The sequence below is a fragment of the Phalaenopsis equestris genome, unplaced genomic scaffold, assembly GCF_001263595.1.
Source record: "Phalaenopsis equestris unplaced genomic scaffold, ASM126359v1 Scaffold000606, whole genome shotgun sequence".
Taxonomy (NCBI): Eukaryota; Viridiplantae; Streptophyta; class Magnoliopsida; order Asparagales; family Orchidaceae; genus Phalaenopsis; species Phalaenopsis equestris.
This window is the reverse complement of record NW_018165046.1, coordinates 134,585-152,937: the sequence shown is the minus strand read 5'-3', so window position 1 is coordinate 152,937 and position 18,353 is coordinate 134,585. Positions and strand designations below refer to the sequence as shown.

Sequence of the window (18,353 nt, the reverse complement as noted above, 5' to 3'; positions counted from 1 at the left end):
AAAAAAAAAACAAAGATAACACTAATCACCATAAATGATACTGGAAGTAAAAGATTTATTAAGCAATTGAATTAGGGTTACAACCACGACAAACTGAAAAGAAAGTACATCAACCCCAATCTCCGGCTAGGACTAGAAGTGAAGATCCGAGAGAAGTGGGGGCGTCGACAAAATGGCAAGGGGAAGGGAAGGGCTGGTGGCTATATGGCAGGTTGGGAGGGATTTAGTGGGCGGTTTGAGGATTGGGGGAGTGGGACGACAAGGAAGTGGTGGGGTGCTATGTAGGGGTGTAAACGAGCCGAACACGTGTTCGGCTTGTTTATATTTCCAGATTAAAAAATGTATTCGTATTCAACTCATTTGCTTAGTGAGTTGAACATGAATTGTTCACGAACAAAGAGTCATTTTGGCAAGGCTCGCTCATGTTCGACTTGTTTATATTTCGAGATCAAAAAGTGTGTTCATGTTCAACTCGTTTGCTTAGGGAGCCGAACATGAGTTGTTCACGAACAAAGAGTCGTTTTGTCAACCCTAATGACGTAGCCATAAGATTTTAAAGATTGGGGCAAGATTTAAAAATTATTGTTTATATTAAAGCAACATTTGAATCTAATTTAATAATTTTTATTCTATTTTCTTAATTAATACTTTTAATTGAATATAAAACTTTGTAGCATTGTAGTTAATTAATTTTTTAAAAAATACTAATCATCAATATGTATATATATATATATATATACAAATAATTGATGAGTAATACCTTTATTGAAGTGTGAAGTGTAGTACATTTACATCATCGGCCAAACTCATAAGCATCACACCAGTTTCTCCTTATTTGTCGTTTCATAAATTGATGGACACAACCGACTTAGTAAACTAAGACTAGAATGTCCTATACGTCTGTGATGTAGCGATAACACTTCCTCGACTTTCCTCCCATATTCTACTACTGCAACAATTTCCACCATGGGTGTCAGAGCTGAGTCCATTTCTTATCGGTTTAAGTATCAAAGACTTCTATCCCACGTTCTAGTCCCAAGTGGCTGGCTCGTCCCTTTCTCTTGGAAGATCACTTAAGGAATATCAAAAGAAACAATACATTTTAACTGGAAAATAATGTTACTAATGAATAAGAGATTTATTGAAAATGAGCATGCAAAACATTGGACAATATCATATGATTAGTATATTTCACTTACCAACTACATGTTGTGATGTACAATCAACGGTCTGTATACTCTCCGGTACTGCTAGATTAGTATATGAAGAGAACACTCCGGCAATACCCATCATGTGACAAGAAACACCAGAATACATGATCCATTCTGATGATTTTGTGGTGAAAAAAAAAATGTAAGAACAAGTGTGCCACCGGTACCTTTATTGAAGTAAGCATAAGTGGCAATATTACCCCTTGATGTCGATGGATTTGAAACATCCTCAGCTCCATCTCCTGTTGCTTTCTGCTTCCACATCAACAGCTCCATACACTCATGATCCTCACTAGTAAAGATCATAAATGTCTCCCACTTGTCCTCTGCTATCATCAGATTTGCCCGGTAGCCTCTCTTCCACATTTCCAGCCGTCACGACCACGACCATGACCTCTATCTTAGCCACGTCCACCTGTCTCTCTCCTTATGTAGCTTTAGACACGCCCTGCTCAGATGACAAACTTCACTACAACTATAGCATTTGCAAGTCTCCCCCAGGATACCTAGAGTACCTTAGCTCGCAACAGTCAATACTGATCGTGCACCAGAAAAACCACTCGGTCAGAGTGTAGCTTCATGTGACTCTCCTCATATATTATCACAACAATGGCCTCGTCTAGTGTGTGAATAGTCGCATGGGCTAGGAGAAACGATCTGCTCTGATCAAAGGTCTGGTTTAGATGAGCCAGAAACTGTATAGTCCTCAACTGTGCAAGGATTTCTCCATTCTTGTACCTCAGATTGCCGCAGCTCGACATAAGTGGGAAGTGATCAAGATCCTGTCACAACTGTTCTAATTCTATAGAGTAATCCTGAGTCAATCTATCACCCTGAACCACAGCTTCTATCTCATGTTAAACGTGCAAGGATTTCTCCATTCTTGTACCTCAGATTGCCGCAGCTCGACATAAGTGGGAAGTGATCAAGATCCTATCACAACTGTTCTAATTCTATAGAGTAATCCTGAATCAATCTATCACCCTGAACCACAGCTTCTATCTCACGTTAAATCCGAAACACTCTCATGTGGTTCTCAGCTCTAGTATAGTTCTTCTTCAACTTCTCCCAAATGATCCTCACCTTTTGAATGCCATCCACTAATGAAGCAATCAAAGGAACCATCGAGTTGAGCAACCAAGTGTAAAGCAAGGGATGTGTAGTCCTCCACTCATCCCTCTGAGCATTGTCACTCTTTGGCTCAACCCATGTCAGGTAACCTTCAAGTCTCTTCTTTACCAGAGCAGCCACGATCCGACACGACCAACTCAGATAGGTGGTCGGTCCATAGAGCTTCAGATCCACAGAAGGGCGATCAAGCTTCACCTGCGTCGGAACATGTGCAGAGGCAGTGGCTCTAGTCGAGAAGCTAGCTCCCTGTATGAGCTCGACCCAGACCTTTAGAACTTCGGGATCCATCTTCCTCAAAAGTACCAATCCCATACCTCCTAACATTTTCAATCACGAGGATCAAATTCGTTCCGAGCCCCAAGCAAGACCGAACCGGGCCTACCTCCCTGTGTTGCGATGACAGGACTGCTCTCCTATCTCGTTGTTTGAAATTGAAGCCTACTCAGTTAGTTCTAACCGTGATTGCTTTGTCAGGACACCAATCTCAACCTTGCTCTTCTTGGCTGCTTTGTGATCCCTACTTGTCGCAGCTGCTTCGTGATCCCAGGCTTAATCGCGACCGTATCACTATGCTTGAATTGCGACTATATCGCAATCTTTTGGTGCCTTCCCAGTTAGCTCCAGTCATCGATCGCGTCCTTGCCTTCCTACGATCTCATCCTCGTCTTGTCGCACTCCTGTCGATGCATTCCCGATTCCCGTCAAAGCCTCCCAACATAGCTCATGGTCTTCTCACTCGATTTAGTGGAGGACGACTGCGACTGCGATGGTATTGAGTGTGAGGGGACGCCAGAAGAAGAAGAGAAACTCGCCGCCAGCGAAGAGGCTAATGGTGAGTTGGTGGCTCCGCTAGAGTCGTCGATCGCGTAGCGGATTCGAGCGAGAGCCGCAGAGTGGAGCGGCGGCTCTGATACCAAATAGAAAAGAATTGCACACAAAACCTAATTATTTCATTCATAACCTGGACTTAAATAGGTTACAACTTTTTACAAATAAACCCATAAATAATCCTTTTTACACATTACTCTCAACACATACAAACCTAAAAAATCTAATAATTGCGTCTAATGGAGGTTTCTCCCTCATAAATAAATAAACCTGAACAATATTATAAAATTCAATTAATTCAAACTCAAATTGAACTTTATTAAAAAATAAAGGGGCAATTACATGCATAGCACTGAAAATATTGCTATTTACAAAATTAGCACCCTCTTTCATCCATTTTTCAAGTTCTTACTCCACTATCAAAATTCATGATAAAACCAACACACGTTTTTTTATTTTTATCAATTTCCCAATGGGCACACATAAATGCATCAGTTAAATAGTTGTAAAAATAAACTGAGTGCTAGTGTTGTAAAAATAAATGTTTCAAATGCTATGTATGTAATTATCACAAAAATAAATAAAAGAATGAGTTTGAACATATTCGTATTTGGCTCAATTTGGTTCATGTAAAACATTAATACAAGCTTTTTGACTCTTTATGTTAAATCAACAAAATATGACAACATCTAAAGAAAATGAACCAAGAAAATCAAACTGATTTTTCCTCATTATTATGTGCACATAATGCATAAATAAGTTCAACAACATCTGAAAATGATCATTCAACAAACAATTTGACGTAATGTGTGGAAACATGAAGGACATGATCTCAAATCACGGGCAAAAAAGGATTAGCAGCCATTTTTAATACCTCAGCGGAACATATTTACAGTACAGCTTGATGAGCCGCTTTGTAAGATATTTAATATTGATGTCCTCTCAGTGTCAAGTAATCTTACTAGATAATCTCATTGTTCAGCAACTACTCAATGATCTGCAGTGCCCATTAGCAAGATGACAGACTTCCTCAGAATTATAATAGTTACAAACAAATAGCAGCTGTCTCTAAGGGCTAACAATAAGACTGTGAATTAGTAGCCAAGACGATCATTCAGTGAAGTTCGTCCGTCTCCAGTTTGCCCTGTTGAATTAGTGTCATTAGAATTTGAAACATGAAACAAACAGCATTAGGAAGATCAGAAAGATAGAAAAAAAAAAGGTTAAAATAGTTACCCTTAGGTGGAACCCAGGACTCATAATCTGAACTCCCATCTAAATAATCAGGTCTTACAGGTCCAAGGATTCGACTCACATGTGAAAGCTCTTTACCAGATTGACCTCCAACTTGTACGTTCTGTTTCTCATCATCTGTAAATTCGTCAATTACATGAATTCCTCGCTTATGCTTCAAAAGCAAGGCAATAGCATCGGCTGCAAGAGTTTCAGCCTTAGGCGACAGTGGAGCTTCAACTTTTAGAGCTTTTTCAGCACTATGATCAGCTCTTTCTGTAGATTTCCTCTTCCTTATGATGAGACCAGAACCTGCAGTTTCTAAGTTGTCGTCATTACCAGCTGCAGCAAGAAATTTCTTCCTATCGTTGTAGTCAACAAAATCATCTGAAATAACTACATCCAAATTAGCTGGAGAACTGTGATTATCTTCTGATTCTATCTTTCTTGCGGCACCAAGCCACTGAGGTTTGGCAATGGCGTAAGCAGTCTTTTTGTCTTCATTATCTCCACAATCATCGTCAACCTTTTCAGATGTATTCTCAGCTGGAATCAAATTATGGGTTTCCTGAAGAGATGGCCTTGATTTGAGTGTCTCTAAGATGGTGTTTGGCTGTTCATTAGACTGGCAAAGACTTGAGATGCTGGGCACAGACTTAGAAGACTTGGGTGCTTGAGTTTCTGTAGAGTTTGACGTTCTTTTTCGAGTAGCTTCTCCACTTGGGTCAGCAATTTTTAATAAATATTTTATCCTTTTCAGCTCTGCTTGTAAATCAGATAAGTTCTTCTCCATTTGTAAAGTCCTATCAATTACTGTTTCATGAACAGTGACCATAAGAAGATTAGATATGACTGACAAAAAAATAGAGCTAAGAATCACAGCATTGGCAAAAAAACATCTAGTTACAAGATGAACAATATAACAGTAAATAAATAAACAAAGGTTTCCCAGGAATATACCTTGATGCCATAATGTTGACAAACCTATCAAATTTAAAATCCGAGAATACCTTCTCCTTTGAAAAATTCAACAAAAACTACCCCATGGAGAGAGCACCCACAGAAAATGCATGCTAAATGCAGGCACACTAATCAAACGTTAATAAAGTTCAAGGACTATGTACTGACAGAGAAGTGAATTATCCACAAAGAAAAGATTTGTCGGTTTGGAAAATGTTGAGTTCATATTTGAGTGATGTTGGATCAATTCTTTATAAAATAGACTAGATATTTAGATAAGACCTATGTAGCACCGACACTTCTAAAAATATCATACTCGTGTCAGACACGTATCAAACACTGATACTTGTCTGATATGTCCTGACACTTCTTCGACAAAATATGTCTGAATTTTTTTCAGGACCGAACACGTCCGGGACACATCTCAACGCTGCATTAGAAGTGAGCTTAACACGATTTCGAGAAAATGGGACATCGGAATTAGAAAATTATAAATATACGTATATTCTTAATTATACTTCATAGTCGAAACCGCCCCATCTATCATCTTGTTAAAGCTCCCTCTAACATTCATCAAAATCTAGCATCGAAGGTGCGTTCAATATTCGTCGAATCCGAGCATTTTCCCTCTTTGTAATCATAAGATTTTTAAGTTTTAGTAGATAAGTTAGACTATAAGTTGTATGAATTCTTTTGAAACATATTATAACTAATTTTAAAAATTAAATGAAGTTAAATTTAATTCTTGCATAATTTTTGTAATATTTTTACTACAGAATAATGAGAAAATATATATTTTATATTAATAATTTATTAAATATAAAAACATGTCCATAACGTGTTGTGCCATAGTTTTTTTCAATTATGTTGTGTCGCCGTATCGTGTAGTGTCCGTGTCTTCGAGTTTGTGTCCATGCTTCATAGGATAAGACCCAAAAAAAACCTCCTTTCGAAAATTTTATAATCTAGTTCAAGGTGTCCATCCAATGTTAATTATCCCTTCTAATTACGAGAGAGAACTATCAATTAAGAATAAGTCCTAAGGTGCTTTTCTTTAGATCAGCTATCTGTATTAGAGAAAGAAGGACATACCACTACCACCTCAAAATGAATAGTGAGTAACAACAAAGAAGACCAAGAATCCATGATTTTATCATCCCGTGTTGTCATCAAACCTAATTTGATTAGTCAAAGGATTTAGTTGGCCCAACCTGACCGAAGCCACCACTCATTCAAGGATATTTCGGAGAACAAGGTGAAAGCTTGCCAAATAAACAAAAGTTAAGCCAACTTTATGTAAGCGCATTATACCTTATTGAGTGAGCCTTATAGTTCACAACTTGTAAATTTAGCCACAAGCAAACATCCTAGTTTGGTCCATAACCATAATATAATATGATGAAGCCACAATCAGGCTAATCACCAAACTAGGAGGCAGCCATGGCTTTACTAGCAAAAGATTTGAGTGTCGCCATATGGATACACTTACCATACATGGGTTTTTTGTGATCTTAAGAAAACATAAATTTGACTTCAAAAATTGATGCCAAGGATAATGGGGCTGCTCTAAGCACAAAGTGGAAGATTATAGCTTAATTTTTTGTTTCAAATATTTAGCTTTAAATTCATTTTATAAGGAGTGAAATTGAGATAAAGTTCTCTCCCATTATGATTTTACATTAATTTATGCAATCTTCCTGAAAAGAGCCCAAAAATGTACATTTCTTAAGATTTAAAAGAGAATTTTATGAGAAGGATCCCTTGTGCTTATGATTAACATTAATCATGCCTATCATATGAAAAATTGCTTGAATTTGTCATTATGATCGAAATCTTGATGACAATAAACCATTCCTAACATAATGTTTAGATAACCAAAGACATCAGCCTTGAAATATTTTATCTTTATGATTGGGAATCTAAATTCAATAAAAAAAAAACTCAGATTATAATTATTTGATAACTAAACCCATCATTAGGACAAGCTTGACGAGATTCATTTGATTCATTGTGGAGATTATAAGCTTTATCGGGAGGTAACCTTGTCTAAATGGGTAAAGATGCTCAAAATGTGTGTAGCATTCCTATGCTCTGGACATTATTTTCTTTTGCAACACAGGATATTCATATTTCTAGTTTGCAAATATATGCCAATGAGAATAGTCCCTTCTTTTTTATGCATTAAGCTTTTTATGCTAGGAAACTTTCAACCATTGTAAACCATAAAGAATTAAGCTTCCAATTGAAGCTTGCAAATTTAAATTTTGAGGAAAGCGCAATTGTTGGGACTTACAGCCCGACTATGGGTGAGGTGATTCATTTGCATGTTTAATTTTCTACGATGGTGATCATGATAAGATCATGGAGACTTTCATTGCTAACTTGCAAAGGATTGAGCCGAGAATAATTAACATATGTGTAGAATTTTAATTTAATATCCCAATATTAATGTGTGATATTTATTGCATAAGAGATTTGGGATTACAACCTAAAGAATTGAAGAAGGCCCTAAAGTTGGGATTCATAACATTGCTCTATAGATAAGGTGACTAGATAAGTTTTCTTATTTTACCGAATATTTGTTATAAAAAGCCTAAAAAATAATTTGATGACGCCTACATTAAATTATCAATCCCTGGTCTGCCATAGAAAACATTGGTTTGATCAAGAAAAAGAAATTTGTGATTATCATTTTGTCACTTCAAAATCATCTGGAAACAAGTCATGTCAATTGCACTTTATAGTGCTTCAAGGACATTTTAAAAATAAATAAATAAATAAATAAAAATATAAGAAATTTTTTATGGCTGAAAAATTAATAGTTGAACAAATTGAATAGCACAAGAATACTCAAATGTAAAAAATGTTTCTTGAAATTTTTATGATTTTTTTAAAAAAATTTTCCCTAGTATTTTTTTATTTTGATTTGTTCTTTTATAATTTACTTTTTTTTTATTTCTCCAAAAATATATTAAACTATCAAGAAAATGCCTCGGCCTCTTGCTAGATGTGTGCGCGTGTGTGTAAGCCACAACTAGATGTGTGCGCGTGTGTGTGCCTCGGCCTGCGATCATAGGCTCTTTAGGGATGACAGATCAAGCCAATTAGAAAAAAATTGTAGCATATATTTTTTGGTCAAGTGATCAACAGCTCAAAAGAAACTTATGGATTCCTCAACCGTATCAATTGCTTAAGAGAATTCAAGAGAGATGCACGTTATTACCTAACTGTGAAGAAAGACCAATCATGTATGCGTCCAAGTCATCCTTTCCGTTGCCATCTTGCTTGTTAGAGGCAATTTTCTCTTTCTCATCTGCAAGGACCTTTCTCTTCTCTTCTATTTCACTGGATATAACTTCAATTTTGTCGAGGAGAGTATCAGCTGTTTCAACTGACTGCTGTTCACCAGACTTTTTAACAGATGGCTTCTTTGTGCGATCATAAAACTCATCATCATCACTGCAAAAAGAGAAGACTCAATGAAAGGGAATATACAAACAAACAAAGCCTTTCTACAAAGTTCAGATTGTATTTGTACAAATTGGATTCACTAATCAATAATAGTTTTGAAATAACTCACAAAAAAAGCTAAATTAGCTGCAAATTCATTATTACACTCATCCCTTGACAGTCATCTATGTAGAAGCTATTCCATGAGAGGCGATGCTTACTAGTATTAATTTAATCTCTTTTTTTCTTTGTGAATCCAAAACAAGCATGATTACACGTTTTGAATGCTGCCAAGAAAACATTAGGGAAATGAGCCAGATGTCCAAAGCTCCAAATTGGTGTATTGACGAGCCATGAGTGAAAAATGCAGCTTGCAGAGCACAGATTGGGCACAGAGCAATGGCAATTTCCCACAAAGGCAATTTAGAACCCGGTGGGTACTGCAGGTTGTGCCCCTCCACTACCACTGTTCAGCATGATAACCAGGAGGGCTTGCATAAACCTACCAACGTAAATAAACTATAGATTATCTATAATAAAATATCGAATATTCACCTAAGGTCATAATTGATTATTAGTTGAATTACTATATTTGAGAGGATTTTTAGAGTACTTCTGGCGTTCAAAGAGCATTTAAAAAATTTATCATTTTGCAAAATGTAATTTGAGACTTAAGCAGCCAAATGGGTGCTAAGAAACATGAATGCTTCGGTAAGAACATTACCATATGATTTAGATGCGATTTTTATTTTTTTTAAATCGCTTTGAAGTTCTTCAAAGCTAAGCTCTCCCAAAATGGTTGAAAGTTACTAGTTTAAGCTTAATGTTTTGAAACTTACCTTCCACACAAGTTTCTCACATGGCTTTGGGCACCAAAAAGCTTATTTTGGGGCATCTCTAGATATAATGAATACATCAAAACAGACAAAAGTTGTGTGCATGTTTCAATCATCGCCGGACAAAATATTCATCTTGTTATTTTGCTTCTCATTGAAATGTATTTCTTCAAAGCACATGTCTGCTTTTAAAATAAAGAGTTCAATAATTTATTACCAACACCTACTTTCAAGTAACTTATGCACTAATTGTTATAAAAAATTTAATGTAAATCTTAAGTTATCTTAGAATAAAGATACAATGTTTTGCATTTTTTTTTAGATATTAATTTTAATTGTTCATATATATCCGGAAACTTTACATTTGTTCTGATGAGTTTGTTAATTCAATTCATTTAAATCTCTGTTTTATACATAAGTTGAAATTACATATTTTAAAGTGGAACTTTGGGCTACAGCATAGATAAAGAAGTCAGAGCTAGTACATTTTCGAACTAATTTATTCATTTAATGTTAAATTATTCCTAAATCTTTGGAATATTTTGAGCACAAACTAGATTTTACAATCCAAGCTTAATACCCGTACATTCTTTGCTCAAGAGTTAAGAGTGATGTGTTACATCTTTGCTTTATATAACATTGGATTCAGTGGAATATAAACCTAGAAATAATGAGACATGAATTTGAGCAATAGGATAAGTATACATAAATTATAAACCATACACTTCAAAGTTTTAATCTTATCAGGCTTAAGGGCTGAAACGTTTTGCTTCGCATCTTCATCTTTTTGAAAAATTGGGCTCAGTCAAATCCTTATCTTGAAAATATAAGTTATGAATGTGATTAGGATATGTATTCATATGAAAACGCATGCTGACTTTCACATATCAACGTATCACATCTCTATGAGCAAAAGCTATGACATCTGAGTGTATCACCTTCAACTAACCTATTAAGCTGTTTGGCTTGCTGATAAAAGAATGTGGTGTAAAAATGTTTTTTATTTCGAATACTTTGTAGTTGTTTAGTTCAAAGTAAAATAAATGCAAGAATTCACTTATTTTTTTTTATTTTTTTTTTGTTTAGTTCAAAGTAAAATAAATGCAAGAATTCACTTTTTTTTTTTTATTTTTTTTTTGATTTGAAGAACAATAAATTCAATGTAAAATAAGTCCATCAGAAGCGATTACAGACCAACATGGCAGGCAAGCAGGCAACCACAGCCACCAGGAGAGCCAAGGGCGAAGGGCGGTTTTCATGGGATCAGTGGTGGCTGGCAGCGTCAATACATACCGGTGAGAAGGGGAAACAAGCAACACTTTACACAAAATGATGTATTTAAAATTTATCCAAATCCAGCAAATTCCAAATATATTGAAATTGACTTGAATAAACTTCAAATACATTGTAATTTTATATTCTTTTTTTTCCAACCAAACACCAGGATTTCCAAAACTCCTGTAAAAGAATACAATATACTCACTTTTAATGGCCAACCAAACAATCCCTAAGTATAAAAGTAGACGCACTAATAATTAGCATAATCACACAGATTTAAGAGAATAAATCAAAATAGAGATCAGATCATGCATGTTCTCCATAAGAGGTTCGGGGGACTTCCATGAAGGAGTAGGAAAAGTTTTCCGTACATCTCCATCAAATGATATATAAGTAAAAGGCCTTCAGAATGTCTGATTTATACTCATTATGGAATAAAATTCAAAGCACCTCTGCAACAAACTTGTCACAACCGTCCATTACACTCCTCTCACTTCCCTTGATTTCCACTCTTTGCCAATGTTTCTTTCTTAAACACAAAAAAAGGTAAGGTAGGCTTTAAAAACAAGAAAAAAGCAGTGAATATTAAGTAAAATAAAATGAAATGGGTCGGCTGTTTGGTTTGTTGAAAAAGAAATTCAAGGTAAAAAGAAGACAATATTGTTGAATCCTTTTAGGACGTAGGTGACGCGGGGCTCACTCATAGAGCAGCTGCGGTGGAAAGGATCTCCTCCTTTCGAATTTTCCTACACACACACACACACATATATATATATAGTTGTGTGTGTGCGTGCGCGCACTAATTTGCTTGCATAGAGGGTAGTTCTTGATTGTCTTTGATTTCAGGTATCTACCTCTGGCGTTTCTCCCTTTTGAGGGTTGTATCCAACAGCGAGAAGATGCTCCAGCTGTAACTCATCTGAGATGGTGATTATCTCTGCTTGTTTCTTTCCCTTCCTGTTGCCGCAAACCATTCCTGTACCAGTCCTGCTGCCATTAGCCACCCTTGCACCTTCCCTGTTGTCATTAGCCACCCCTGCAACCTCCTGCTATGGTCCAGGCTCTTTCGACCCCTTCCCCGTTGCCGTCCAATCTGTCCGACACCCCACCTCCTGCTGCCCGCCTCTCGAGTCCCCTCTCCAAAAGTTCTACCGCAGTTCCCAACCTTTCCACACCTGTTGTTGCCTCCCTACTCTCCACTAACCTGCTGGTTACATTTTCGCAAGCATCGACGTCTAGCTGTTGACCAACCTACAACCATTCCATACCTTTCATATCAGCCGCCACTGCTTCTCCTCGCTGTAGTTGGGGTCTTTGTTTGTGTGTTGTTGTATTCTAACACTATTTGACATAATGAAATTCTGCTCTTCATAGCAGGTTTTGGGATAACTTCGATATCATTTGGTATCAGAGCTAACCTAACCCTAGTCCATCCTAGGATTTCCCAACATCCGCTCCCACCCAATGACGCAGGCGCTAAATGTGCCCTGAATCTTCAAGGCACTTCATTACCGCAGGACAAAGGACCCGCAAAGCTTAGCGGAACAGCGGGGCAGAACAGGATAGTGATCCCGTGTGAAGGAGAAAGAAGTGGATTGCGAACCCTTGCGATCCAGAGGATGATTTGAGTATCTTCCACACCTGTCTTCTTCTGAAAGAGTTTTTCTTTTGGATTCTTCTTACCTTCTCACTCCCCTTCCTTTTGTGTAGAAGTAGGAGCTATAAATAGTTGTCCCTTGTGAGTAGGAGGCAATTCGAGTGTAGTTGTCTTCTAATCTACTGTGTAGAGTCTCTTCCCACTTGTTAGGATTGTATCCGACGACAAGTGCTTCTGTTGTATCATGCTCCGAGGTGGTGTTGTAAACTTCCAATCTCCTTCGCTTCTTCTCACCGAACCCTTTTACTACCTCTCCCCTAGCTGCTTCCACCCCCATATGCCTCCACCACTCTACTGCCACTCCTACTTCACAACCTTGTTGTCCTACCTACCATACAGCCAACCAAACATCATCACAACTTACCAAACAACCACCTGACCTTTCCCATCTTGCCTTACCACCCCGCCGACACTACCATCGCCTTCTGTCATCTTCCTACATCCCAAACTCGGGATTCACCTATTATTGTACTACATTTCTGTTTGAGTCCAGTTGTAATCCTTTCCCATCTTGCCTTACCACCCCGCCGACACTATCATCGCCTTCTGTCATCTTCCTACATCCCAAACCCGGGATTCACCTATTATTGTACTTCATTTCTATTTGAGTCCAGTTGTAACCCTATTTTTATCAATAAAGTTTGTTTTTGTTCCACCGTTCTTCTTACTAGTTCTGGTATAATTTGGTATCAGAGCTAGCCCAACCCTAGTCACATCCTAGGATCTTCTAGCATCCGCCCCTACCCAAGCCACCTCCACCAAATTTTTTCATGTCGATTCTCAACGCTAACCATGCAACCGCAAAGTACGCCGGACTCGACCCGTGAAGAGATTCAACGAAAAATTCATCGTCTACAATAGAGACTAGTAGAGCTGGATGACGGAAACCAAGAAGAGGTTACCTTTGACTGTTATCAAGAGAGTGAAAGAGAAAATAAAGACAAGGAGATGAATTCGTTCCACAGGGAAGGTCACAGTGACGAGTAATATCGACCACGCCGTTTTGATATCCAATATCAAAAGATTCCAAGAGAAGATGCCCCTTATGGAGGTTAGTGGGACTTTGGCATCAAGATGAACCTCCTAGAGTTCGAGGGAGACATGGACCCCGATGAATTTATTGACTGGATGTAATCAATCGAACAAATCTTCGAGTATAAGGACATACCAGAGGACAGGTGAGTCGAGTTAGCTGCAATTAAACTAAAAAAGAATGCTTCCTTATAGTGAGAAAATCTACAAAGGCATAGGAGAGAAAGAAGTGAGAAGATAACTAAGTTGAAGAAAATGAAGAAGGCAATGCAGAAAAAATACCTCCCACCTCAATATCGTCAGGACATGTTCCTAAAACTCCACAACTAGCAGCAAAGAGATCTATCAGTTGAGGAGTTCATGGCACAGTTCGACCACCTACAGCTAAAGCACAAACTGGCAGAGTCAGAAGAGCACACAATCGTGTCATAAGCAAAATGATACAACTCCAACAATATTGGACGTTGGTGGATGTCCAGACACTAGCGCTAAAGGTGGAAAGACAATAGAAGCAAAACAAGCAACAGATGTCATTCAGACCACCACCGTCGGCCAAGCAGTCACCTACAACTTCTATAGCCGACAAGGGTTCCTCGGGAAGAAATAATGTAACTGAACAAGGAATTGATAGGGCAGATCAGAGCGAGAAGAAGCTAGAGAAAGGTAGTTCCTCCAATAAAGTGCTGGCCAGGAAATATTTCCGGTGCCACGACTACGGGCACATAACCTCCAATTGCCCAACAAGCCAGGTCGTCACACTCACAGATCAAGGTGTTGTCGAGGAAGTGGATGAGGAATAAGAGGAGTCCAGAAAAAGAGCCTTAACTTCGCGAAGACGAAGGAGAAGAACTAGTTGTTCGACAAATACTGCAGTCCGAGCCCAAGCTGGACCAATCTTGGCTAAGGCAAAACATTTTTAGCACCAAATGCACCGTCAAAGGGAAGGTTTGCAGCCTAATCATCGACAGTGGGAGCTACGGAACGTAGTGTCCACGCTCATGGTATAAAAGTTAGGATTGGACACACAGAAGCAACCCCAGCCATGTTCTCTTACCTGGCTAAAGAATGACAATGAGATATGGGTGGATCAGTAGTGCCTAGCAAACTTCTTCATTAGACACCAGCTCATGAACAAGCATGGTGTGACGTAGTTCCTATTGATGTCAGCCACATTCTGTTAGGTAGGCCTTAGTAGTTTGATTGAAAAACTTAACAGGACGGGTTCAAAAACACTTATTCTTTCAAGAAGGATGAGAAACGAATAGTTTTACTACCTACTAAGAATGCAAAGGCGAGAGAGATACAAAAGCAACATTAGTTCCTCATGCCACTTTCCTGCTGTAAGTTAGAGATGCCCTTATAACACTAGCATTAGTCCTCCTAGAAGGAAGCGAGGAAGAAAGCGAGGTGCAAGCACTATCCCTTATAACACTAGCATTAGTCCTCCTAGAAGGAAACGAGAAAGAAAGCGAGGTGCAAGCACTAATGCAACCATTGATAAGACACTTTCAGGATGTTATGATCGACAACTTATCAGAGAGATTACCACCACTAAGAGACATTCAACACACCATCAACCTTATACCAGGATCCGTATTACCAAACCAACCATCCTACAGATTAAGACCAGTGGAGTATGAAGAATTACAACGACAAGTGCAGCATCTCATTGCAAGAGGACTAGTTAGAGAAAGCACCAGCCCATGTGCAGTCCCGATCCTGATGATACCCAAAAAGGATGGATCGCGGCGAATGTGCATCGATAGTCGAGTCATCAACAAGATTACCATCAAGTACCGATTTCTCGTACCCCACTTGGATGATCTCTTAGACCAACTACATAAAGCCACTATCTTCTCCAAGATCGACTTACACAGCAAATATCACCAGATACCGATGAAGCCAGGAGACGACTGGAAGACCACCTTCAAGATACGGGGATGACCTTTATGAGTGGATCGTTATGCCTATCGGTCTATCGAACTAACCTAACATCTTCAAGAGATTAATGAACTAAGTATTTCAACCTCACATTGAAAAGTTTGTCGTTGTTTACTTTGAAGATATTCTAGTACAACCAATCAAAGGAGGATCACTTGTATCACCTGAAGGCAATATTCGAGTTACTACGAGCTGAGCAACCATATGCTCATCCGAAGAAATGACAATTCATGACAAATCAGGTATGTTTTTTGGGTTACATTGTGTCTAGTGCAGACAATCAGATGGATCTCATAAAAATGGAGGCCATTATCAGCTGGGACGTAACACAATCATTCACCGAGATATGTTTTTTGGGTTACATTGTGTCTAGTGCAGACAGTCAGATGGATCCCATAAAAATGGAGGCCATTATCAGCTGCGACGTAACACAATCATTCACCGAGCTGGGGCAATTTTTGGGGTTGGCATCCTTATATTGAAGATTCATAAAAAACTTTAGCACTGTCACCACCTCCCAAATTGAACTTCTAAAAGGGAAGGAGTTTTCTTGGACAATAGCTGCTTTTGACAGTTATGATATATAGAAAGCAAAAGTGAAACAGGCACCCGTGCTAGCACTATCTGACTTTAACCAACTTTTCGAGGTAGAATGTGATTCCTCCAGCACAGGGATCAGAGCAGTACTAAGCCAAGAAAGATACCCCATCGCTTATTTCAGTGGGAAGTTGCACGAATCCAAGAGGAAAAATACTTAAGACAGAATTCTACACCAACTTACGAGCTCTGGAACATTAATCATTACCTATTGACAAATGATTTTACACTATTCACAGAACATGAGGCCCTAAAATTCCCAATAGCTAGAACAAACTAAAGGGACGACATGCCACCTGAGTGAAATTTCAAGCATCATTTCAGTTTTTGCTAAAACACAAGACGGGAAACCAAAACCACGTAGCAGATGCACAGAATCGTCGACACTTATTGATTACATCCATGCAGGCTAGAGTTGTGGGCTTCGAGGTCATAAAGGATCTATATAAAATAGTTAGGAGAGCATTTTTTTGGCCAAAACTAACAAGAGATATAGAATGACATGTTAAGCAATGCATGATTTGTCATATGGCAAAGACATCAGCTCAGAACACCGAATTATACAAAACACTTCCAGTACTAGAGGCACCGAGGGTGGACGTCAACATGGATTTCGTGCTAGGACTTCCAAGGATCCAAAGGAACAAGGACTCTGTAATGGTTGTAGTACACAGATTCTCCAAGGTGACCCACTTTATACCCTATCAATGGACCCTAGACACCTCTCACATTGTCGATCAACACTTCTAAAGGACATTGTGGGGAAAGCTTGGTACCAAACTCAAATTCAACTCGGCAGCTCATCCCCAGGTAGAAGGACAAACATAAGTAGTATATCAGAGGCCCGACAATCTCTTGAGAAGTTTCGTGGGAAAAACATAAGACGGTGAGATCTTATCCCAACACAAGTTGAATTCACCTATAACCAATCCATCAACCAAAATATTAACTCCCTTCGAGATTGTTTATAGACACAATCCGCTCACGCCATTGGAATTAATGCCGCTCATACCATCTTCTAAAACCAACAAAGATGCTACAAAACGAGTTCACAAGATTCAAAAGTTCCATAAAGAAGTTGGCAAAGAGATTGCTAAATGTCAGACAAAGACAAATAAATCCAAGAAGAAAGTAATTTTTCAAAAGGGAAACCTCATATGGGTTTGGTTAAAAAAGGAAAGATTTTTTGTAGGATCATTCAGGAAACTTACGCCAAGGGTAGATGGACCTTTTAGAGTACTTCAGTAGCTGAACGAGAACGCTTACGAGATCGATCTTTCTGGGGACTATAACATTTCAGCCACTTTCAATGTCACCGTTTCGACACTATACTTTGAAGAACCTAGAGCTTCAAAAAAAAGGTCAAAGCTTCCCCAACCTCAGAAGACTGACGCGGGTTTTGAATTCGCCCCGAAGCTTCAGGGAGCTTTAATCCCACTGTACAAAGGACCCACGAAGCTTCGTTGAACAGCGGGGTGGAATGGGATCGCGATCCCAAGCGAAGGAGAAGGAAGTGAATGGCTAATCCTTGCAATCCAAGGGTTGATTCACATATCTTCCACACCCATCTTTTGCATTCTTCTTACCTTCCCACTCCCCTTCCTTTTGTGTAAGAAGCTATAAATAGTTGTCCCCTGTGTGTAGGAGACAATTCAAGTGTAGTTGTCATGTAATCTCCTGTATGGATTCTCTTCCCTCTTGTTAGGGCCGTATCTGACGAAAGGTGGTGCTTCGGCTGTATCTTGCATCGAGGCGGTGTTGTAAACTTCCAGTCTCTTTTACTTCTTCTCACCGACCCCTTTTCCTACATATCCCCTAGCTGCCTACCACGCTCATACGCCTCCACCACTCTATCGCCACTCTTACTTAGGGGTGTAAACAAGCCGAACAGGAGCGAGCTCAGGCTCAGCTCGTGTTCAGCTCGTTTATATTTCGAGTTAAAAAAGTGTGTTCGTGTTCGACTCGTTTTTTTAGCAAGCCGAACACGAGTCGTTCACGAACAAAGAGTCATTTTGACAACCCTAATCACATAGCCATAAGATGTTAAGGATTGGGGTAAGATTTAAAAAATTATTTGAATCTAATTTAATAATTTTTATTCTATTTTCTCCATTAATACTTTAAATTGATTATAAATCTTTGTAGTCTTGTAGTCAATTAATTTTTTAAAAAATACTACTCATCAAAGATATATATATA

General features: G+C 38.5%; 1 protein-coding gene across 1 annotated transcript in view; it reads right to left on the bottom strand.

The window, feature by feature from the left end:
• Positions 1–3,876: 3,876 nt before the first annotated feature.
• The window catches only part of LOC110029811, a 42,983-nt gene continuing 28,506 nt past the window's right edge, over positions 3,877–18,353 (bottom strand). Inside the window, exons 5-8 of the mRNA XM_020732270.1 lie at positions 12,611–12,912; positions 8,587–8,822; positions 4,407–5,216; positions 3,877–4,314 (exon numbers count right to left, since the gene is read on the bottom strand). Of these exons, the coding sequence (XP_020587929.1) occupies positions 4,265–4,314; positions 4,407–5,216; positions 8,587–8,822; positions 12,611–12,912 (1,398 nt within the window). The 3' untranslated portion in view covers positions 3,877–4,264. The remainder of the gene's footprint in view (positions 4,315–4,406; positions 5,217–8,586; positions 8,823–12,610; positions 12,913–18,353) is intronic.